Genomic DNA, 25649 nt, shown 5'->3' on the forward strand with positions numbered 1-25649 from the left:
GGGGGCAGCGTACCCCTCACCAAAATGCAAGCAATCAAGAGGAATAGATTGGTTCAAGCAGCACTCCATGAAACCCTCACTGCAAGCAGCTTAAGCACGCAGGTAACAATTAAATCAGTAAGAAACAAATCAATTAATCCAACAATAGTGCAGTAAGTTGGCCCTGGAGCAAGTCAATTGAATTAACAAAGCAGGTTAACAGAAAAAAGTAAATGTAGAGTCATTTAACAGACACCAAGACATCCTGGTTCCAGCTGAGCCCGAAAGATATCTTTACCAACTTCTGGCCACGCAGCTCCCCCTGCAGCCAAAGCTCTGAGGGACCTGACCCTACAAGCAGTGCTAAGAACTGCTCAGTTTAAGACTTGAGTGCCACCTTCTCTTAGGAAAGCTCATCTCTTCCCTGATGGCAGGCAGTGCCCACGGAAATCAGGCTGACCAGACTAAAGTTACTGTTCTGTTTACTCCTTTGAATCCTATTGCTCTGCTTGAATCAGTTCAAGCCCTTCTGCATCCCAGATTGGTAAACTGTTCACTAGGTTATCCCAGCCAACCCACTCAAATGAACATTTGCAAGCCCAGACCTGCAAGGCTGAATCCAAAAGACATCATCCATGACTAGTGCAGAGATGTAGAAATTACCTCCAAAGGTGCATATGACACTTCATTAACACCCACCCCTATGTAGATGTGCTCCCAAAGTAGCAAAGCGATATATAAAAAAAATATAGATCTGTACAATTTGCTATAAAATTATGTGTATGAGTTGTAAGCATGATGGCTAGTGATCGAGCTGAGATCACGCTACAAAGAGACTCCTTAAAGGGTAGCATACAGGGTGCTGCAGCTGCTACACCTCTACATTCTCTAGTAGGGAGGGAGACAACCTCTATGAACATAGCTGGCGCACTCCGAGAGCATTAACGCAGAGGCGGGCAATGCCACCACGGCACTGGTTACCAACAAGATGATGGCGGTGCCGCGCCCTGAATGCACAAGCAGAATGCCAACGGGTTATTCATGCACAACAAAACGCATTATGTTAGAGCACTGTGACAGAAAGCAAGAAAAAAGTTTTTATGCCACAAAAAAAGGCTCACATATACAAGCACGTAAGCAACTCAGTTTCTTCTCAATACCATCATAGCTTCCTGTTTAAAGTTGTCTTCCAGTAAATATGTTAATTTTTCTGCCACCAGCCATCTACCTCCTTCTGTTCATGCATTTCTGCTTGTTTCCAATATGGCTATCAGCAAGTTCCAAAGGACACGAGAGGTTTGATTATAAAGGTAATACAACTCTGCATTTTCCCCAGTCGAAAGCCTTCCTTTCTTTTTAGCCCCCAACCTTTGCCCCTGCCGCAGCTGTCAAGTTCTGCAAACAAATCCACTTCTCTGTTTGAGTCAGGTAGTTCCTGGTCGGTCAAAATTGTGTAAAATATACTGTGCACATAATCATAAAAAATCTTGTACAATAGTAATGCACCTAGATGAAATCAAGGACTTCAGCTTCAGTCCTCATGAGATAAGAACATACTGCTTTTTGCGAAAGCAGACAGCGATGTCCAGAAAAGTTAGGAGCTGCAAAAACTGTACCTTGTTTTTCAAGTCCCAGTTTAAAGCCAGAAAATACCCTTTGCCCTTGTTTAAAAATAAATGCTGAACTTCCCAAAGATGGCCCTAGCCATCCAACCTACTGATCTAGTTCAGCACATTATGGAAAGCCCAGTAGAGGGATAAAGCTCTCTCTATGAATGCATCAATCCTTCTCATTATGACTTATTAAGACAAGCCACTACCACAAATGTCTTCTTCAGGCAGACCAGAAATCCAAAGGTACAGCTCCTCTGTCAAAATCCTGTCACTGATGCTACAGAAGCCGTGACACCAGAATGCCATCGTTAAATTTACAGAAGATACCATGCTGAAAGAGGCAGGCTTTGGTGGTCTTGGTGAGTTTTGACCATCTGCGCTTCAAGGTAAGGGCATCAGGAGAGAAACCGCATTGTTGCCTGTAAGCTGCTAATGCCACAGGGGCTGGCAAGTTCTTGGGAGTTTGTCCTTCAAATGCGGGGAAGGGCAAGTGAAGTCTGCCTGCACATACTCCTAGTCACACAAAAAAAGGGTACAGCAGTGAGTGTCAGTTCTCAGCACTGGGCCAAAGTTTAGCTCACGTGAAATGGTTCCCCTTCCACCCCTACTCTGACCACTGCTCCTCTCTCCAGAGAACCACACGTACAGCATACCAGAGGCACCTTAGCATGAACAGAGACCACAGACAGCGGCAGCAAAATTAATCCTCCACTAGCAGTGCGTGCTACGGGGAAGAGAACTGACTTTTTTTTTAAGGTACAGAGAATCTTCCAGCTTGCTCAGGAAACCCTAAACTGGTTATGACTTGCCTAGGCCATGGTAGTGTTCTTGAGAGTTATCACCTTCAGCCTCAAGCAACATCTTAACAGGAGAAAAAAAGATAATACTTTTCAAGGTCACCAAGGAAAATGAATTGTTCAACAAAATTCGAAGTATACAGACTTTTTTACCAAAGAACACCTAAGAGTTACTAGCCAATAAACCATAAACTTTTTTTTTTTGCTTAAATACATTATTTAATGAGTTTTAAGAAAGATATTTTGAAGCTCAAATTACAATAAAGTACAATCTTCTAGATCTACAGTAGACAGTGCTATAAACATTTACCAAACCAGGTATTTTCATGTTTGCTTCTCTGCTGTTTTAAGGAAAAGAAATTCAAAATCTCTTGTTAACAGCAATCCTGTCCTAACTTGGCTATTTCACCCTAGAATACAATAAGGACAACAGCCTGTTACCACAGTCCTCTCCCAAAATACAGACCAAATGTCAAGCAGGAGCAAGACACTGTCATGATCACACACTAATTCAGCTTTTTAAGGAATGACAAGTAAAATGGAGCCGTTGGTTGGATGCAATATTGAAAAGGGGAGTTGCTCCTTTCCCACAGGAATCACAAAAAAATGCCCTTTTGCTACCAAAGTCAAGCTACCATCGAACTCATGTTAATTCAACACATTTGAGCAAGTCTGAGTTTACGCAGGTAGCTTTGAGTTCACTTTGTCACCTTCTTATATTTTCCCTCTTCTCTCTGCATCCAATGTTTTCTTTCTCCCTTTTCTGAGCCTGCATTATCCCTTCATCATTTCTATCTTCAGTTACTCGGTCCCAGTGGGACGGAGTCAGAGTACCGCTCCTCTTCGGTCTTCTGGCATTGTCAATACTGTGGCAAAGGGCAAATCAATAGTGCTGAATTAGTACTGAGAAAGAAAAAAAGAAGCAGGTCAATTCCTCAGAGTTGTTTTGTATCTTTTAAAGGCCATTTTGCATGGCCTTTAAATTCTAAAAGTACACATGAGTTTCTGCAGTTCATGTAAAAATGTGATCGAGCCAAAAAAGTTTCAACACTTCTTGGTTTAAACTGAGCAGCACACTGATCAACCACAGCAAACTACTGTTTGAAAGCTGCTGCTCAGCTATTCAGACATAAAAGCAGACATGAGGTGTAAATTTCATATTTATTATAACAAAAATTATGACATGTTCATTTGTGCATTCGGCTTTAATATAACTCTTGGTATGTAAATGTTCTACAACAAATGAGCTCTATACAATCATGCTGGTTGTGGCGGCAGTAAGGAACACAAATAAAATGTGTCTGTAAAAGTCAGGAAAGAAAGAGACCAGAGGAAAAAGTGGGTTTCTTTAAATGGTCTACACCATCTCAGCTCTAGCTAACTTGTACACAGCCACTCAGTCTGTTACGCTCAATGACCATGGCCCAAAGAGTCACTTAAGAAAAAAAAAGGTCAATTTTTCAGGTTGTGTCCTTAATGCCAAGGCTACAAAACGTGTAAGCATCACTATACAACACTGAGCTATTTACAGGAATTTCCCAATCAACTGTTCTCTCAGAGAAAATTAGTGAATCTCAGTGACTTAAGTCACCTGAAAGAGTAAAGCAACTCCTAGGAGTTAGTCTCCATATTCTACAAATGTCTATCATTTTCAAGACCAAAAAAAGCCTTTTCTCTCAAAGAAATACAGTATTACAATATTACTTAAATCATTTAGCACTGGCTACTGCCCTGCTTTTCAAACAAAACAAACAAGCCATTTTAAAAAATATTACATCATCATCTGTTTCTCAGCAATATATTAAACCTTTTTATTTTTTTTTTGTTTTGTTTTTTGTTTTTACACTTGATATGTTAAGGGAAGGTTAACTATTTTAAACTTCACTGGTCAAGCGTCTCTAGAAGAAAGTCAATGAATATTAAACCTAACAAACTGAAAAGCTGCAGTTATTTGTAGTGGCAGGATAAGGAAAAGGAAGTATATAAAGGAAAAGGATAAGGAAAAACCCTGCTGTAATGCGAGCCCACCGGGTCCCACACTCAAGTCTCCTTGTTTGTTAGTTTATTTCTGAGCAGTAAATAGAGTGGGTCATAGTGGTGTATCGTAATAGTCTGCCAGGTGGTCCATCGGATACTGCCGCTGCTGCTGTTGCTGCTGCTGCTGCTGTTGTTCCTGATGCTGCTTCATAATCTCCTTGACTTCTTCTTCAAGCTCCGGTGGGATGATGAACTGGTCGTCGGGATCGGGCTGTGCTGGAGCAGCAAAGTAGCCCCCTGTTTTTCTGAGCGGCGCATCTGTTGCAACTTCAATTAAGTTATGGCTCCTCTCTTGTGGTGCCACAGAACCGTTGCCCCGCCGGCGCCCTATTGTGCCCATGGCAGAATGTTCAGCTTTCCTGGGAAGGCCGGGCTCGTCTTCATTGGCACTGATGACAATACCTTCATCGCTGGCTTCCACTGGCACTTGGAGAAGCTGCTTCTCCTTCGCTCGGCTGCAGTGGATGTCCACCTCCACTTCCACGCGGCTGCCGTTGGTGAACACCCCCTCGATCGGCTCCTCATCGTCGCTGTCAAGGCCGTTGTCGGAGAAAGCGCTGGAGAAGGTGGCGCTGGAGAGCTGCCGCTGAAAAGAATTGGACAGGCAGACAGGGTGCAGCATGCAGCGCTGCTCCCCTGGGTAGGCCGGGCTGTTCTCGTTCATGGCTACCTGGGGAGGCTCGTCGGAGGCCGTGGACCCCACCTCACTGCTCATTTCAGAGGTGGAGATCTCGCTGCTGATCTCCGAAGCCATGCCGCTGCTGGAAGATGGCATCCCAAGTGCATCTGTTGGCCTGTCTTTGATGACCACATTGACAGACTGGGGGAAAATGCCCGGGCTGGGGGGTGGGACCCCATTAAGTTCACAGCAGCAGAAGCTGTCCTCCGTCACGTTGAGCTGAACCACGACAGCGCTGATACTGTCATTGCAGCCGTAACTCTGGGCCAAAGTGCAAAGCTTCTTTGCCGCTGCCAGCGCATCAGGCACGTTTCTGACTGCCTCCACTGCTTCATCCATTGAGAGGCTGTCCCACAGCCCCTTGCTCCCCAGAATGAAGAACTCATCTTGCGGAGTTAAGGTGATGGACTGGACGTGAGGACGCGGCACAACACTTGGGTGAAGGAAGGTGTACCCCAAGATTCTTGTTGAATCTGTCACACCATTCACTTTGCCATCCTGAAATTAGAAAGGACAGGAAATTGGAAACAAAGCAGACACGGGTACACAGCACCTGCATCTCCTTGCATTTTACTGATGGCTGGTTTTGCAGTACCCCCAACACTGCCACTTACAGGCAAGACGACGGAAAAGCAAAGTGACTTGCAAGGAGGTGACAGAGCTGGGATTAGAGCACAGCAATGGCTGGTTTGCAATCCTGTGCTACGCCTCCTACACCCTACTGATTTGTCATCAGCATCACCTATGCACAGACCAACAAAGCAGAAGTCTGCAACAAAGAGTCATCTATTCTGGTCCTGCAGCTGAGAGTAGCAACTGGACTAATGTTTTACCAGTGAGTCAGACTTATCCTCCACCCACGATATCTGGCTTTATACAGGGCAAAGCCACACACAGCTCCATCTGATATAGGGCCAGGTCATTTAGTTATAACTCTTCTCTTGCAGCTGTAACAATCACAGGTTTCATCTTCGCTCATCACTTCAGAAACAAAAGTTCATTTTTTTAAAAAAAAAAAAAGACTTTAAACGAAGCATGCAAGTCAAATGCAGCAGAGAGCAAGTCTGCATTTCTCAGTCAGCTGAGTTGTAGTGAAACGTTTACATGCCCCAATTACTTACTATATTTCCACTTAGATATGACATTTCCAAGGGGAGGAGAAGTAATATCTGAAGGGAAAACATCAGTAAAAATGGACACATTTGAGAAGTAAATCCCATGCATGTCCAAATCCCAGGATCGTGTCCTGCTTAGAACCCAAACTGCCAGAATAAGTAGAGCAAGTGTCTGAAAGAGCAAGCCTGGCTATCTGTCAGCCTGCTGGGAACAGCTGCACCCTGCTAATTGCGTGCTCGAGAAGAACAACGAAGGTGAGGATTTACACTCATTTGGTCCAGCTGATGACTGCAGTGGTTATTATAAAGCAGATAACCACAGAAAAGTGAACCAAGACTAAAAAATTCTTCCCCTTTAAAACCACTCAGAAGGAAAAAAAAAACCTTGTCGGCTTGTTAAGTTCCCCATTAGAAGGCTGACAGCACTGATAAACCATCAACGTGTGTGAAATCAGTGAGTCATCTTGAGATTCAGAACAGAAATTTCCCTTTTTCTCTACGGAACAACACAACGAGCGTGCCTCGGTGATGCACACTATGTTGGAGTGACTCCCTTCCAGCTTGTCACGTTTGAGATCCCAGTCACATCACCTTTCCCTGGCAAGATCAATAGGCACATGACTTATTCCACACCGCCCCCCACCCCACACACACGCCCTGCTCACAGGCATACAGCAGTGAGTTTTCTGCCTTTTCCTCCACCATTAGAGGAGGACTCAATGTTTATCTACTCCTATGCATGTGTCACACAAGGCAAAGCAAAACTGACAGCGGTGGCTTGAAGCTTATAAGAAGGGAACAAAGAGTTTTCTCCCCTCTCACAGTTCAGCTGAGCACAGGATGGGCTTTCCTTTTGGGTAAGTGCTCTCTTCAAGAGCCACCTGTCAAAGGGCAGCTCTGGGAACACAGGAGCTCAGACAGCAAAGTCATCCTGCCAGGAGTCTCCTAAGGGAAGGACAGCATTGCTCCAAGTGCTCAGAGAGGCTCTTTATGACAGCTCCAACACAGCAATTCCTCTTCCCATTAGGAGGAGGGTGTCTGCTTTCCTGTTTCAATGCAACATGCTCACAGTTGCTCACACTCTGAAGCTAACCAAAATCCAGCACAGCAATAGGATGGAAAACAACTTGATTGCATGATATGAATCACCTTGAAAGGAAAAGTGCAACTCTAGAACCCATACCATTAACCTCTTAGACGTTACTAATATCGACACATAATTTCATGCATGGCTGTGCAAATACTCTCCAAGGAAGCTGCAAGTTGCAACAGTCCCTAACTGTTCTCTAACCTCAGTGATTATGGCCTTATGCTGCTTAATCCTCTTCAGCTCTTCTTCACAACTCATCACGTAACACCTGGACAAAGGCAGAGGTTTTCCATTCCGGCAGAGAACAGTTTGGCACTTCCCCACGTTTGCTGAGGTTAGTGTGAAGCATCCACCAGGGTCCATGGGATCATGTTTTATATGGCAAAGGACAGCAGAGCCTCCAAGTTTTTGTCCAGCTGTTCCAAGTTTCCTGGCATTTAAACAAAACAATGATTGTTCTTTAATTGGAAAACAAGTGTTTCGGGTACTACAGAGAAACAGCCGCTGTTCTGCGACAAGCACTCAGGGCACTGACTCTATTGGATCACTGGGACAGAAACAAAAGTCTCTGCTGAAGACTGTGACACTACAGCAGCACTGCAGAGAAATCATGTGCAGCTCGCAGGCAGTGTGTCATTTACACATATGCAGATACTCAAATTTAGAACAACAACAAAAAAATCTTTGAACTTCTGGAAGTTGCAAAGTTGTGTCTCTTCCTCTACATCTTAAAAGATATTTGTTTTAAAGGTCAGATGGAAGGAAACAGAGAGGGTTAGAAAAGTACTGAGGGCTATTAAATGAGTCCATGTGGAGCTTAAAAAGGGGATTCATATTATCCAGCTGGTTCTTTGGCTTCTGAAGCAACAGATTTTATTATAAAAATATTCCTAAGCGTAAAAACTCAATTTTTGAGCAAAAACAGAAGGCAGAGGTTCACTGGTTTGTGATGTCTTCAGAATAATGCTCTTAAAGTATCAAATGATGACAAAAAAAGCACAGTGGCTGTTAACTCCACTGTAAGAAGGCACACTTTTCATTTATCCTGTTAAATAGGTTCTTAATTTAAGCCAGTTGTTTTAGCAGGAGTCACAGTGAATAAAAAAAAAAATTATGGATAAAACTGAAGTTTTCAGAATCCTATCATTAGAATGTAAATTCATTTCAACACTAGACTGAAAAACCATCCATCCTTCTCAGCATCTTGTTTATTGGGGTCTTCTCCTACAGTAATTACGGTAATTAGAGAGTAATTATGGAGGTTACTAAAATTTGTATTAAGTCTAGGTATAGCTGGCAAGAACTTTTGACTCAAAATCCTGGGGAGAGAATGCACAACTGAATTTGAAACCAAGCTTCAATGTGCTTTTTTATTTTCTTTTTTAAAAACACACTTCAGGAGTGTTGCATATCATCTGTAATAATCCTCAATGAATGGTTAAATGCAACTGGAATGAATACTGCTTCTGGTTCTCCAAAGAAGTGCTTAGCTTATTTTGACTTGAGACCCAGGGAAAAAAAAAGGCAGCTTTTCATAAGAATGCCACATTCCTGTGAAATTGCATTAGTAGTAAACAAAACCACTTACTAAGTACTTTTGATACTCACATTTGTTATTATTTTTGAGCATTTTAAGTATATGGCAACCACTACCTCAGCTACCAGTCTGAGGCACTGTTACTAGCAATTATGGGAAGGAAGCATTTTCTCTCTTGTGTTTGTAAGGCTCAATACCATCCTACTGCTTCCAATACCAGAACTTCAGTATTCTTCCTTTCCAAAGGTGCAACAATGGAACGATAAATAATACTACTTTTAACTTGATCCATTTCCTCAGTCTCTAAGCTGCTTGTTTGCTTTCTTCTTTGTTTCCCTGACCTCTTTGTTCTCCTTTGTTCAATTCCCTTCGTACTCCTCCGTCACCCGGTGTCTCCCCAGGCACAATTTCTTCTGTCAAGAACAGCATGCACAGAGGTTTCCAAACCACTACACAGAGCTACTATTACACTCACAGCTATTGTATCATAACCTCTTTGGATGGGTCCTGCTCAAATAATATTCTAAAGCCAAAGGAATGACAGGAGACAGAAATTTCTAAGGAGTCAGACTACCTATTTTTAATATTTACGTAGCCTTAAATAACCTAAATTGGTACAGAGAATCAGAGACAATCAGCCCAGGCTTTGCAGCCAGTAGTAGTAAAGAAGTTTAGAAGAAGATGATCAAAAGATTCATACCATTGACTTAGTTATGGCCAACTGTGAATCATAAGACTTAAAGAAGATACCAGAAAAGAGTAAACCTCCAGCCACCATTATTCATGAGCATTTAGTAACTTTGCAGGTGTTTTTTTTTGGGGGGGGAGGGCGGTTTTGGTTGTTGTTTTTATTGGGTTTTTTGTTTGTTTGGGTGGGGAGGTGTTGAGGTTTTTCTCCCCATACCTGAAAGGAACAGAAGGCAATATTCACAAAGCAAGCAATAAAAGAAAAAACCATAGCCAGATACCAAGGCTTTTTTCCCTTCCCACATTTTTTTTGAAGCAAAAAAAAAAAGCAGGTGTCTCAGGTGTCTGACCTGAAAGTGAAAAAACTGCCCAGTGAGCATACACAAAGTAAAAAAGGCTTCAGATCCAAGACTCACCTCTGCATAACGATGAAAGTGTTGATCATGTACTCCTCCTCATTTTTTGTTTTCTGAAGCTCTTCTGCTAAGATGTCACTCATTGTGCACTGCAGCAGATACGGCACTTCCACATTGCGGTCACCATCAAACACACCATAAAGTGCCTCCCGGTTGTCACAGAAGTTATTGGCTGAAAGTGCTGCCACGCACAGCCTAGTGAAAAAAGAAAGCAGGAGAACATCAAAGTTGTTATCTGCTACTAGTTTCTCATCTTGTCAGATTGATCAGAGAGATGCAGACTAATCTGAGAGCTAGTTTTAACCACCTCTGCTCACAAGCATTTCAGAAGTGCTTTCTGAGCTGTGGAGAAGAGTCAGGCCCACCAACAGTGCTAAGATGTGGAGAGAACTATATTGGAAGTTCAAGTCAAGCCCTAAGGATTCTTCCTCCTTTTCAACATGTGAACAAGTCCCTTATTTGTAGAAATAGGGGGAAAAGTATCTCTGGAACAACATTGGTTTAAACTGCACTTGCTCCTCTGAAAGCCATCCTTGTAATTTAACATGCTGATGACCAAGCTGTGCGTTAAATCAGTTAACAGTAAGTAAAGGCTTGCTGGCACTTGCTACAGAAACCTAGGTAGCAGAAGATTTCTAAAAAGGTATTTAAGGAACAAAGAAAGATTCATCACATTGCCAGCAACACAGAAACTAGCAGACTCTTGGTACGTTATTTGTCAAGTGCAGCCTTAATCACAGGAGCTCCGCACACTATGAATATTCAGAGTTTTGGCCATTCTGCCTCTTCCTTTAGTATCTCTGATTTGCTTGGTAAACATCCTTTGGTTGAAGATAAAGCAGCCTTGCAAAGAGGAAAATGCTTTTAAACACTCAGATCTTTTGCAAGTACCCAAGTCCTGCATAGACAGAATGTGCCTGCTACACTTGTATCTTAGCAACTTCCCTAACAAAGACCAAAGTGGGGAGCCAGGCAGGGGCCCAGTATACAAATATAGTCACAGCACGGCCTCTGCCTTTGTGAGGCCCAAAACATCCCCAAAACTTTCACTGAAAAAGGGATCTCTTTGTATCGGCATAGAGGCACTCTGCTGCTAGGATGCTCGTATAATAAAAACCACACCAGGTCATACTTGTTTTTAACGCCCGATGCTTCTGTGTAACCGTGACTCCACACTGCCGGTGCTCCTGAAGCATCACCGGCCGAGGGCTGGTCGATCCTGAAGCAACGGATATTGCTGCAAGGAGAAAGGAAAGGGGAAAGATGCAATGGATTGAAGTACCAACATGATGCAGCTTGAAATGACAAGAGAACAAAAAAGCAGTAAATAACTGAGCCTCTATGAGGGTGTCAGCTGCACTGTTTTGCTTAGCTGGCTTTTCTTTCCCTGCCCTCACCCCTGAGCTATTTGTTTCAAACCTGGCCCAGTAGGAATACAAGGCACATTTGTCACTAGCTTGATGAAATCCAGTACAGGGGAGTGATTTTTTAACTTAAGCATCTCTCCCACCCATTTTAACAAGTCTCTGGGCTCTTTTCATTGTACTGAAATGAAACCACCTGTATGACACACACCATCCCCTACATGGGGAAAAAAAAAAAAAAAAAGAAAAAGAAAAAAAGACTTTAGCAGCAGCAACATGTAGTAACAGCCTTCCATGAAAATGCCCATAAACCAGAAATTCACTCCATCCTGGTCCTGCACCAACCTGCAAGAGCCAGCCAGTGGTCCCGACAGCAGGCACAGCCCTTCTGTCTTCCCCAATTGTGCAGTCCAATTTTTACTTAAGGCCCTTGATCCTCTACTCTCCAATTTACTACCAACACAGCCTTTAGCCTGAATTTCAACTAACTCATGCAGCATAGTAAAAACTTCAAAAGGGCCCAGCCCTCTCTGTTTATACCCTTCTCTTCACAGCCCTGCTTTGCTGGGGAGAGATGACCTTCCCCCTGCTCCCTACTGCTCTCTTCCAACAGCAGCGAAAGCAAGCTGCCCCACACGCTGCAGACACTTCAAAGGCACCCGAACCTTTCATGAACCAAATGAATCATAAAAGAACACAAGCAGAAAGGTCTAACTGTTCACTCTGAGCATTCATTTTTCTCTATCCAAACCCCCACCTGACCTGAACATGCAGGAAAGTCTTTTCAGTATTGCACAGCCTTCCTCAAATAACCTGAAGTACTGTCACATCCAGTTTGATTTCTTTTTATGCTAATAGTCGGGATGTACATCAGTGAGGGCAGATTAAAAACAAACAAATGATATAAATAATGTTAGAGCTGCTGGTGTTTTAAGCCCTTGGTTTTGCAGACCTCTGTGTGACAAACAGGAGGCAAACGTTTCACCATAAGCATTAGAAAAGATTATCTGACCCCAAAACAAACTGGAAACCTGGACCTCTTCTAAAGTAGCAGAGATTTTAATTCTGTCTGCACCTGCAAAACACTACACACATGAGTAAACACACTTTCTTCACAGACTTCTCATACAAGGCACTTATCCTCCAGGGCAGAGGAACTTGGATCAAAAAGGTTTTTCTGTTTGTTTCTTTTTTAACTGGGTTGACTGACCCCTGGTTCCTGGGCAGGTCAAGGACCCAGAGTTGTCTCAAGGCTTCCAGCAGTGGTGAAAAAAGCTACCTCAATGCATTGCTTTCAGCTTCCTCAGTGGCACCACTACAAATAGACCATGTACCCAGAAAGGAATGATATCGAGGCAGCACACACTACGCAGGGAATATGGTCCAAGGCTTGGAGGCAGCATGGTTTATTTTCTCCCTAATTTAAAATGATTGTTACAATTGAACTAGATGGTCTTCCCTCCAAATCAGAGTAGCAGCATCCTTTTTTTTTTTTTTCTTTTCATTTTAATTGCTACTGAAAATTCTTACATCCAATAAATCACTTGGCAACATCCTCCTAAGTATGCAAGCCTCCTTTAAAATCTCCATACATATTAAAAAAAGCAAGCATGCATGACAGTACTCTTCTCACCAGCACTGAGAATGCATATTAACCTACTACCTGCGTGAATCCTGCCAGGGCACAGATGGAGAGCTGCCTTTTACATGCATAAGGAAGATATAAAAAGTACTAAGTGCACAAGTATTTTTGTGCCTGCCACAAAAAACAAGTGAAAGGAGCACCTCCTCCCTCAGTCAATTATAGCAGTATACCGTAGAAGTCAGTGTAGTATATCAGTACAGACACTAAGAAGCCCCTCAGAAGGCCTGAAACACCTGACTGTGGCTAATGAATATTAGGGAAGAGAATAGACCTGAGGTCTTACAAATAATTTATTTAAAAAACCCAAATAATCAAACAAACTGCACACATAAGATGAAAAAAGTTTTCTGTGAATTAAAGACAATGCATACACTAGTGAAAATGTGACATGTAACTGGGACACACTACTCTTCTACTACTTAGGACTTAAATTTGTACAATATGGCTAAAGGGCATGATGCCTGAATACTAAAGTGGCAGAAGACTGGCTTGCCCATCCTGTCTGCTGTGTTGTACACAAGAAAAGCTGATCTTTCAATTTAAGTTCTGACACAATTCAATTAGCTTTGTAATCTATATAGTTTATTTTTTTTCCCCCCTATGAATGAGAGCAACATTACACACTGTTTCTTCAAGAAGGTTTCCTGTATACAATAAAGCAGCTCTTAAGATAGAGGAATGTCCCACTGTCTGCTGCAGAACATGGACTCTTGTTTTTACCTGTGAAAACTCAACAGTATTCAAATTTCCATTTAAATTTGATAAAATCCGCTGATTCAAGCTAAAAGCAAACTCACACTGTAAGTTTCCCTTGCTTGCACAACAGATGATGTTTATTACTCCAGTGTCTGATCTTAACCATTTAAAATCAAACATCATGAAGCAACTGCTCAAGCCTTAAAAAGTAAATCAACCCTTGTTGGAAGCATTCAATATTTAAGGATCAAAGAGACTCAGAAGGAAACTCAGAGCTGGTACAGTTTCCTTCAGGACATTAGAAAAGCTCAAGGCAGCCCCGCTGTCCACAAATGATCTGATGTAGCATGACAGTTTCCCAAACACACTGCAGGAGGAGGCACAAGCCACTTGACCAATTTCAGTTATGGATGACACTTAAGTCCTGGGGCAGGAAACAAACAGGTAGACAGGAAGGAAACAGAGGGTCCCAAAGCAAGGGAACTAGCTTTGCTGCAAGCAGAATGGGAGATGCGACTCTTCAAGAGAGGTTTAAATATTAACAAAAAGTATATATTTCTAGGAGAAAAGCAGAGAGTTATGAAGGGTAACAAGAAATAGTATGTGAAGAGGTAAAAAGCAGCACAATGGCAAAGACAGACCCAAGCAGATGAATGTGAGCAAAAAAAATACCATAAGCTGCTATTCACATCTCAACAGTAGAATAAAATAAGTATTTTGTTTGAATTCCTATCAGAAGTAAAATGGAGATCCTATTGGTCCAACAGTGATTATACCAGACTAACAGACTCCTTCAGGAGTTACAGCTGAAAGCAATTGCACTGAAGTCAGTAAGTCATCCTCTTTAAAAAGCATCAATTTCTGACCTATCCACATAATCTGTTACTTTCTGATCCACTGACAAGAGGGAGTCATACTCGTTAAGAGATTTACACTTCCACGTACTGTGGTTTTGTCACATCCCAGGGACAGGAGTTGTTCTTCCCCCTCCCCACTCTGTAAGGTAACTTACTTCAGCAGCTCTAGGGTTTTGTGATCCAAGGCTAATCTGGGATTTCCAGTCAGGTCCAGCTCTTGTAGTTTTGGAGGCAGGTTTTCAGGCAATGTGACTTCACTCAGTTCATTGCAGCTTAGGTCCACGCACTGCAAAAGGAAAGCAGCCAAATAAGCAAGAGAATTCTACTGTCATCAAGATCATACAAATTTTGATTAAATGTAATAATGCATGTTTCATGAACAATAAAGGCTGCAACTAAGACCTAAGACCATTCATTTAAGTAAGTGGTTCTTACAAAATAAGTTCATATGGCATTTAGCCATCTTACCAGATGTCTGGGACACCTAGAAATATGTTCCCTCCATTTCCATTTCTGGCCAGGCATCATCTTGTTACAAAACTAGTAAGTTTCATCTGCTCTTCACAGAGACAAAGATGGTCAGTGTATTTTCAAGTATTTAAGAAAAAATGTTACTGATCAAACCAGTCTTAATAAATAAAGGAAATGGAGATACAGTTGGGGCTTCTAAGCCACTGGCATAGCAGTGCCTCCTCCAAAGTCAGTTTAAACCAGCATGAGTATGAGCAGGCTCTCAGGGTTATGAATGCAAGCAGAGGGGAGGAAGAGTAGAGAGGAAAAGGAAAAAAAATATTGGAGCAGTTTTAAACATGATTTGAATTTGTGTCATCTTAGATGGATTCATATTTAAATATAAAGTCAATAAAATGAGTCAAAAAAATTAAAGCTTAAATATTTCAGAAAAAATATTGTAGAAAAGAGCAGAGAAACTTGCTGGCTATCCACCAGCTAAGCACAAATTAGCTAGAACAACTGAACTAGAACGACAAAATCCCCAAACAAACATCATTTAAAGCTGCATATGAAGATGGAAGTCAACACACAGGGAAAAATATGGCATTTTAGAACAAAACCAACTCTCCAAACCCTATTACAGGATCACAAGTGTAGCATGCACCAAAATTTGGAGGGGGGGGGGGGGGGGGAAATCATCAAGAGGACAGAGCAGGCTGGTATTTAACAAAGGATAGAAGAACTATTAATATTTTTCAGAAAGACCATTTTCTACTTTCAACCTGCAAAAAGAGAAAGACTTTAAAAACTTTAATAAAACAGAAAGCTGAAAGGGGTGGGGGGAGGCTTTTCCTATCTGCACATTTTGACCATTACATCACTTTCATTGATACAAGCAAAACACTTTCATTTTTGTAGATATATTCAAAGAAATTGGGTCTTGAGCTGGAAGAAGACCTAAGATAACCTAGTAAAACCTGGAAAAGTAAAATCACGTAACACTTTCTTAAATATACACAATGGAAATAACAGATTTCCAACCCAAATCTTGAATCCTGATGTTGTCTAATATGGAGGCCTTATTATCTCTGAAGAATAAACTGCCGACGTTATCTAAGCCTGATAAGGAAATCAGACTTTAAATCTGTCACGCAAATAAAATAGTAGACAGCTTAACAGAACAGTTATTCCAGGGAGCTTTTTTCCACTGCGCAACTCCTTGCTGCTTCCAGAGAGCCAGTAATTACTTTGCAGATTAAAGAAGCTGCCAGCAGGCCTTGCTGTGTTCAACACCTCAATGCCATTACAAATTTGATGGAAGAGCATGCTGGAATAACAAGTACAAAGATCGGTAAAGTAATTTCATGGTTCTCATTAAATGCCCAATACGTCAAAGGCAGCAGCCCTCTACAGCAGATCCCTTGGTCCCTAGGCACTAGTGAAGATAGCTTATTTATCAGGTTAGCCTATTCTTCCAACAGGACAAATAAAGTCTAAAAAATCCTAAGAGGGACTTTCTGCATATCTATGTTAAATTTACTCTTTATTCTATTCCCCAGGCAAGCATGAAACCATATTTCCTAACCGATCCACGTTTCCTCATGCATTATTTTAATACAACTCATTTAGCCCCACCCATGCAGCACCAGAAGAGTAACTCCTGCAACTGCACATAGGATTTTGCACTGGACAGGCCAGCTGGAAGACAGGGTTTAAATATTCAGCATTTTCTTACGCTGCATTTACAGCTTTGTAACTGTTTTGTTCACGGCCGGAAAGGACTTGAGTTATCTCCAGTTGTGACTGAAGGTGACCATACTGATACTAGCTTATTTAACTAGGAGAGAAACTAACTACCAAAGATTAAGAGTTTTTTCTTTAGGATGCTACTGCTACTAGATCTTCGCTTATTTTGGATTTCAAGGTAATGCTCCTACGAAAGATAAGCTTAACCAAAAACTGCGACAAGAAACCTCCGTATCACCCTCACTGCAGCAGCCCAGCAAGACAACCGTGGAAGAGAAGCAACTGATCAGTCCACATAAACTGGATGATAAAGCCAGGCTGCAGGTGGGAAAAAGCAAGCCTGGGTCGCTGAGCTCTGCTCAAGCAGTAAGGACTACTCAACCGGCTGACTGTGAAAGAACACCAGGATGCTGGGTAACAATTAAAAAAGTGCCTTTTTTTATTCTGTAAGGCAAGGAAACTGAAGTCAAACAACAGCTGTAAGGAAGAGTCTGCTGGGGCATTTTCTCAGGTGTGTGTGCTTTCAGCTGCTCGGCCATTTGCAGAAGACATTTCAGTGTGCACAGATAAACCTGTCAGTATAAATAACTGTCATAAAATACAATAAAAACCCTAAAAAATGTATTGTATAAGATATCTCAGAGACATCCACCAGGCTCTAACGCAGAGGACAACACATAAATTCTGTAGCCTTGACTATAGTGTGTACAAAAGGCTGAGGCAATTGTTATCACTAAAATGACCTTGTGTTTGGAAATCCTGGAATTACTGCAAGTGTAAAAGCATCATCATATACTAGCTTTCCTTCTGAAATTATTTCAGACAGTATAGTAACTGCTGCTACTAACTGTTTGAGTATCACTGACTCCAAAAACGTAAAATGTCAGCCTCTCAGGCTAAATACAAAAGCAAATCAGCCATTACATCAAGTAACAGAGTCTCCCAAGAAGTTTAGAGTGTTTGAATGCCACCTCAGTTAAAATTAACCATCAAGTATGATATAATTACAAAGGTGACATGAGAATATACAACTTTGTGCTTCACTACAAGCAAGCTTATTTCATCAGATGACCAAATCCATACTTAAGCAATAAATTCTGAACTTAAACAGATACAGGGCAGGCAGCACAAGTTTGACCTACAAACTGACAAACACCAATCCTGAACTAGAAAAATCACTAGGAGGCCAGAACCCCTATGCCCAACGAGGCACCTTCCCATCTGGCAACTATATGAACTCATCTCACGTAAGTCAAAACCAGGCTCGAGTACTGACCTGGCATTTTCTTTCCACAAAGGTGGAGTCCTAAAGCATGGTGCCCTCTTAGGTGAAGTCACACGTGCTAAACCTGCAGTCCCAAAACAGTTACTGACATCCATGCCTCTTTCTTCTGCTAAAAAACCTAAATAATTTTAGGGAGCCAGCAGGAAGAAACTACTAGGTCTTCCAACAGCGTTTTTCTGCTAAGCGTTGTGGCAGAGTAGCACTTTAAATACTGACGCTTTGATAAAATATTCAGATTTCCCCAAAATGCACGAACAAAAGGAAAAAGTGGATTGTTCCCTATTGGCCTGTTTACATTATCTTTTTTTTTTTTCATTACCACCACCCTCATATTTTTAAAGAAATGTTTACTGCGCAGAGTCCTGCTCCTCCACCCCAATTCTTCCTCTAAGAAAAAAGGCTTTGCTTCTGATTGATTCTAAATGGCTCTCCACTTCCTCTGGCCATTGTTCCAAAGAGGGAGGAGTATTCAAAAACCCACAAGTTTGTTTGAGATTTCCTGGCAAAACCACAAAACTCATCTTTACATGTACTCGCTGTCCAACAGAATTATTGCTCCTGCTGCTTTGCCTGACCCCAGACACTGAGGCACACATGGCAGTCTGGGAACTTAGCCTTTTGACTTTACAGAGTGCCTGAAGGACACAAGTTGGTTTGACAAGTTTGGCGAATAGGTAATCAGTTCTCAGCCTCAGAGAACGACAGATTTTCTGCCGTATCACAAGATTTGTATGCTGTGAGTTAACAGTCTCCCAGCTCTGGCCAGCGGAAAGCACACAGTGCAAATATCCTACACTACAGCCAGGCGAGAAGCAGGAACTCAATTCACAAAAGGTAAGCAGCAGTGTTCTTCAGCGTGGTCAAGCAGAGAATGTGTTCCACAAAAAGAAGTATCAGGAAAAGTACAGATTTACTTCTGGAAATGCATACAAGAGATAGATTAAGCATTCCTCCAGTTGTGCAAAATATGACTGCAATTAGGAAAATTAAAGTAGCTTGCCTAAGTATCCAAATCCTGTGCTCCTGGAAATTATCTCTGTCCCCAAGGCCTATCCTATTTTGCAGGTTCAGCGGTTTTTAACACGCACTCTAAACAAAGTCCATTCCTACACAATCAACCAATTGCCAAGGCAGCAAGAGTTAATTACACACAGCTCTTGCCAAATGTTGAAGTTTTATCGTAACAGACTGTCACAGGAAGACAACTAACACTTATATGGCAGAGGAGATAGGATCTAGTGAAGGTGAGTGTAAAATCAGACTTTGAGGCTCTTCTTCCATTGCACTCTGAGGCAGCACAGGGGCAAATATTTTGCATATGACCTCAGAGGAGAAAGCACCTCCATAATTTCTGAGAATATACTATCCCGTAGCAATGAGAGACATGAGGGGAGAACAGAATTGGTAAAGTCACATTATACTTGCTTCTTCCAAAACACATTAATTCCTTACCTTTATTTCAGAAAGCTGCATAACTTCCGGGAAGACTTCGATGCAGTTAGAGTGAGCAATTACAGTATGCATACGTCTGCAGTTCATGATGGTTGTTGGAATGGCTTTCAGTTTGTTCCCACTAATATCAATTTCCTCCAACTCTTCCAGCTTGGCCATTTTGCTATGAAAATAGGAGTTTGAGAATTTTTCTTCTAATAGAGATGCATATTTTATTTTGAAGTGGTGATAAGAGCAGTGCTTTTCATTATTTAAGAAAATAAAATTGCAGACTTTGATCCTTGTTCACAGCAGTGCCTGTCACCTCACATCAGTCACTAACCCAGTTGTGGAACAAAACATGTGCTGCTTCTGTCAATGTTTTGTTAATGCTACCTTTCAAATTACTTATTTTGCCTACATTCCCCCTGCTCACCAGCTCACTTTCACCCTTTTAACTCCTTTCTTCTCCTTTCTTTCAACCCTAGTTTTTCACTTCATCCCAGATTTTCCCCTCCACCTTCTGGCATCCCATTCAGCCCTTCCCCCTAATTTATTTCCCTCCATCCCCCTTTGCTGTTGAAGCCCAGCTGCTCAGAACATCACACAAGGACAGAGATGTCTCTTCCTTTATTTATTGGCATCTCTTTTCCAAGGTTGTACCCCATCAGCTTTAGAGCATATCTTACACTTGAAAGATTTCTGATTAAAATAGAGTGAATTGAAAGCACAGAAATTGCTGCCAAGGCAGAATCTCCTTCTGGAGTGAGAGGTTTTTTGCCTAGTGGAGTTTAGTGCACTTCCAGAGGACATTACCAGACTGCTATGCTCACAAATCTCTTGTAAGGAGAAGCCCGCCAGGTGTAAGCAAAGTGACCAAGCCAGGGAAAACAGAAGACTTCCTTGCTTGGCTTCAAATCATATCATGGTCATGCTGCATTAGTCCAGTTGAAAAGTTTCAAGTGCAATCAAAACACACCAACTGACATGTAGCACTCACTTGTCTGTGTAATGCAAGAGAGGGCAGCAACGTGCAAGAGGGCATAGCAGGTGAATTCACCCACTGAAGTATCACTACATTCAAAATACAACCTGTGCCACCACATTTCTGTGCAATTTAATTCTCGTTGTGAAAATGTTTCATGATGCCCGCTCACCAGTGGGCCAGAGGCAGTAAAACTTGTTACTTACCTCGCAGGGAAGCTCTGTAGGCGATTGTAAGCCATGTGCAAGATTTTCAAGTGTGGATGGCCTGTTAACAAGGGTACGCATTTATCGGTGAGGTTGTTATTGGTCAAATACAACTCCTGCAAGATGCTATGGGTTTCTTCAGAAAGAGTGGCTGAAGGAAGCATTTCCAGTTTGTTGGCAGAGGCATTAAGAAATCTCAGGCTGCAAAGAGAAGTTGCATAAGGGAGTTCAGTGAAACATTCTGAAGGTTTTGTCTAGAAGTATACATAAAATCTCTATTTTTAAGAGTTAAGATAGTTATAAAGCAAAGGTCAATGGCAACAGGTTCACAACAACAGATAGGAAGGCCAAAAGTCTAGCATTATATGAACAAAATGTCTGATCATGTTTTCACATGAACACATTTGTACAAACAGAACATCAGCAAAATCAGTATGTCAAAATGCCTCTACCCCCTTATCAAGACCTCAGTACTTCCAACATTACTACAGATGTACCTACAGGTAAGAGCAATAACAAACCACATCATTTCCATATTCATTCCACATAAAAATGAATTCAGAAGTCATCATCAATGAACCATGAGAGTAAAGCTGCCCTTCAAGTGACTAAAAGAAGTCATTGGTAAAAAAGCCAGACAATTTTTCATTATTTTAAATGCTGGCTAGGGTGCAGACAGTATTTTGTTTAAACCTTCAGGCCTAAAAGTAACTACAAAATATGAAAAAGTAGCCTTTGAATATCTGGATAACTAAAGATGCACCAATCAAAAAAAAAAAACCAAACCCCAAACTGAGACCAAGCAGTAATTTGCCTTTTAGATTTTAAAGAGAGAAAGTGCAAATAGTAAATTAAATTTAAAAAGTTACATACTTGCTTGCTGATGTATGCAGCAAGACAGCCAGATCTCTACATAGTTCCTGAGTGCCCTTCCCTTAATCCTTGAAGTAGCAGAAGCCCTTGTCAATATTTTCTGCAGTCCCATCACAAGCAGCAAGGACTGAAGAAGCACAGAAATGAATTATTATTTCTCCCTCAAAGGACTTTTTCCAGGATGGGAAAAAGACCTGTTGAGGTAGTCACTGCCCGCTCCTGCCAATCAAGTTCTGTGGGCAGAGGACTGCTGTTTCTTTAGGGGAGTTTGGTGATCACAGCAACACTGGAAGAATACACACTGTAGACATCTTGAGGGCTAGAATTCACACAAGCAATTCCAAAGAAGTGGAAAAATAAGGCTATTTATCCTTTGGTAACCACCTCTGGCATGACCATGCCTTTTCAACAGAAATAAGACCTCTAGCTTCCTTCCTCCCCTTCTCAGAAAAGGCTGCCTTAAGGGAACTTGCAGTACAAAAGTAAGTGTGTGCCTGCCAGTCTGCAGTGACTGTGTTCAAACCAGGCTGTACTGCTCCTACCAACTAACGGGAATGGGCAGCTGCAATGGGCAAGCCTCATTCAAGAAACAAGACTCAAATGAGCTGGCTGAAGCCCATAAGGCCACCCATCAGGACACAAAAGGTAGGTGCTCTCCTGTCATCGATTTAATATGATAAAATATTGATAGCTTCTCCCATGCATGCAGGAATCCACACTGACCTTTAAGGTCTATTAATGAATGAAATGGATTTGCAAGAGTTGCAGCTGGTTGAAACTTGCTCAGCAGCAAATAAGGGTCAGACATGCTACAGAGGAGTCACGTGGAATGCCAAAGGATTAAAAAACCTACTATTTCCATTAGAAGCAAAAATCTCTCAGCACTGCACAGAACTGAAACTAGGTTAGCTGTTTTACACAGACAGAGGAGTCCACTTTGAAGAAACACAGTTTAATCCTCAGGCTCATTCATTATTCATGAGGGTGGTAAAACTCCAGAGGAGGAAGGGAGGAGAGGGAGGATTAATACTAGGGAAGGGAATAAGCAGCTGAAAGGGTTTTATTTATTTATTCTAAAAAGATCCTGCTCAATTTCACCCTTTAGTTATAAACTAAAAATATATTAAGCTTATTCAAAGTTGGATTACTAAACTGAAGCATACCCCATCAACGGTTCCTGTATTTAATTAAACACCAACAAGCACACCTATTGCTAAAGTATAGGCAACTATTACTTTGGCAGCTTCAATCTAATACGCATGGTAGTCTTCTCTGTCCACAAAAAGAGCACTTCGATTAACATTAAAGCCACAATATCTTTTGTACCACAGTTGTCTTCAGCTCAGCCTGGAAAGGCTTAACTAATAAAAAAGTTTAAGGCGGCTGGGAAAAGCGAGTTTTCACAGGAATGGGCATGAGGAGGTGGCAGCAAAGCATCCCCCAAGAAAGGGCATGCTCCACTACCCTGAAGAGGAACGTGTATTTTACTTATGTTCTTGCAAGCTGCAGCAGAATAACCTGGAGTGCTTCACAGGTACTTTCTTTTAATAAGCAAAGGGAGCCAAACGCAATCCTAGAGGGCATCCTATGGCTATGAAGTTCAGAAGAACGTAAATTCGCTCCAGTACAGCTAGCCCAAAACACTGCTGAAAACTTTGAGTAAGTAAAGGTATGTTGCTCTGATAAAGCTGAAATTTAAGAGAGTCTACTATACTGAATCAATTTTAAATTCAAAAGAAAAAAATGAATTAAACAAAAGCTTTTCCATGTTTTTAATAAACTTTCAACATTGGTGAATACAACAAGAAATTTCAAGCTGTTCCCTCACTGGTATTAAAAGTGGCCAGAATCTGCATATTCCTCCCAAAAATAGGTTTTGATGCATTCCCCAATGGGGAAAGGAGAAAGGAGAGCTGTTGCTCTGTACCCTCTCACCATTCTGCCAAATCTTCCAGAGAGTGATATGACAGTGTTGGAAGTAAATCCCCATCATCCTGACCTACAGTTTAGTGCCTTGATGTGAGCAAGGTTTAGGTGGCTAAGCAAAATCATGCCAACAGCCTAGAATGGGAACCTTGTGGTAGCAGGGTATCTCACCTACCCCATACGTAACAACTCATAGCTGGGTAGCACTCAACAGTCAGGTTCAGGATAGTCACTACTAATCTCCGTCTGTAGCTGGCATCATTAGAATTGTTAACTTTTAAGAAAAGAGTACGCTGCTTCTTTACATGTTCTTTTTGACTAGCTGTAACATTAAAATGATAAAAACATTCCAAAATGACCATTCTTTCAAGATATTCTCTGGACTTAAAAAAAAAAAAAAAAAAGAAAAAGGATACTATTCTTTGGGCATAGAACGGAATGAACCAGCAAACCAGCAGATTGCTACTGCCAAAGCTTTGTCAATTTTGTGCTACAATTTTATGTCAAAAAAACCCCCACAACAAAACCCAAATGTGTACTTGTCCATCAGGTTTTTCCTCACACTGATTTAACACAGAAGTCCTTCTCCAGGTTACTTCCACTCCCCTCTTTCTTCATCCTCATGCAATGTGCCAGCTGCTACCTTAGAAGGCACATCTTAAAAATGCCCTCCAGAGGAGTGGAAATTTACTTGGGCACAACTGTTCCCATCTCTGTTGTGCATGGACTTTAATTGATTCATGTTCCCTGAAGATATCCCACTCATACTGCTTATCAGATGGAAGCAGAACGTCAAGTATTAAAGCTCAGTCCAAAATTAATTGTTTCCCTTTCCAATTTCACCCACACACTATACCACAAGCTCATGAAAAAAGTACAGCATCACTACAAAAACCTGAATTCAGCAGCCTGCGCACATACCAGAGTATAATATAGCGAGGAGAGCATGAATTAACAAGTACTAAAAGAGTGTTGGAGATTAAGAAAGAAACGAAGGCGCTGGCAGGAAGATGCCAGAATTCTACAGCTTGACAAGGTGCAAATTCTCCTCTGGGGTAATAATATAAACATTGATCTCCAGCCGGAATAGGTCACCTTTGGTTTTATGGGGTTTTAAAGTAAAATCGCTTGCTGGATTTAACTTATCCAGGAGACAAAATAGAAAAAAAGACTGTCCCAAAGAATAGGCTAGAATCAAGGACATGGATCTAATCAACAAAACAGACCTAATATACAGTCACATGCATTCCCTATTTAAACCCAGAGGATTCTGGTCTCAATTTGAACTTCCAATTGCAGAGGAAGAAAATCTTCTACTGAAAATTGCAAAAGGTTTGGAATTTTTTTAACACCAATGCCTCCCTCTAGCACACACAAAAGCTGAATACAGACAATTGTAAGAATACAGCATCTCCCAATTCGTCACTGTCTTCTGAGATAGTTTGGCAAACTTGGCTTGCTGGTAAGACACAGCCACCACTGAAAAAATGTAAGTTCTCCAAAAAGCTTAGGAATGTTCAACATTAAAAGAAGTGACACAGACAATTGCATCCAATGGTGAAGGAGCAGCAAATCAAAACCACTGTGCTTAGCTTGGAAGTACTGATAAGAGTTGGAAAGAATACTGCAGCTGCAAGAGTGTATGCAAAGAAATCAAGATCTCCAGTTTGGCCTGTGCCCCAAGATCTCCATCAGCACAGAGCAATCAAAATACAAAATTTCTTCTTCAGTCCCTTCTGCAGAGACATGCCCTCAATCTCTGATTGCTTAATCCTAAAATAATTTATGGTTGTGGTAGCAGGTGTGTGAGGAACAATTCTGAAAGCTAAGTGTGACTGGGGGGAAAAAAGAAAGGATTAAAAAAAAAATAAGGCAGTTTTGCCAGCCCATGCAAAAGAGGGTATTTCTTCTCCCTTAAAATAAAAAAAAAAAATTAAAAAATGAAAGGGCGGAAGCATTCAAGTGAATCCCCTTCCTGTTGATGGACTGCCAAAAAAGCCACTTAACTGCTGCTGTGTCCTTTCTAAACTCTTACTTTCTAACTTATCTTTAGCTGTTTCATTAAGTGGGATTTCCCCAGCTTCTAATATATCAGTTTGGAAACCCTAACCTGCCAGCAAAGAAACAAATGCAGCTAAGCATTTCTGCAGCAAAAGTATGTGCATCAAACACTCAAATAGCTCTTTGCATTCATTTGACTTTGTTACCTCCCTCACTTCCCCTGCATCCAGG

At 41.5% G+C, this 25649-nt stretch overlaps 1 protein-coding gene across 2 annotated transcripts in view; it reads right to left on the minus strand.

The window, feature by feature from the left end:
* Positions 1-3531: 3531 nt before the first annotated feature.
* PHLPP1 (PH domain and leucine rich repeat protein phosphatase 1) overlaps positions 3532-25649 on the minus strand; it is a 143391-nt gene continuing 121273 nt past the window's right edge. For both annotated transcript variants that reach the window (XM_074873501.1, XM_074873510.1), the window contains 7 exons: positions 20619-20819; positions 19449-19611; positions 14668-14798; positions 11083-11187; positions 9951-10145; positions 7512-7740; positions 3532-5603 (listed from right to left, as the gene is read on the minus strand). In XM_074873501.1, coding sequence (XP_074729602.1) covers positions 4479-5603; positions 7512-7740; positions 9951-10145; positions 11083-11187; positions 14668-14798; positions 19449-19611; positions 20619-20819 — 2149 coding nt within the window. In that variant the 3' untranslated portion in view covers positions 3532-4478. The remainder of the gene's footprint in view (positions 5604-7511; positions 7741-9950; positions 10146-11082; positions 11188-14667; positions 14799-19448; positions 19612-20618; positions 20820-25649) is intronic.

This window comes from Strix uralensis, chromosome 1 (genome assembly GCF_047716275.1).
Source record: "Strix uralensis isolate ZFMK-TIS-50842 chromosome 1, bStrUra1, whole genome shotgun sequence".
Lineage (NCBI taxonomy): Eukaryota > Metazoa > Chordata > Aves > Strigiformes > Strigidae > Strix > Strix uralensis.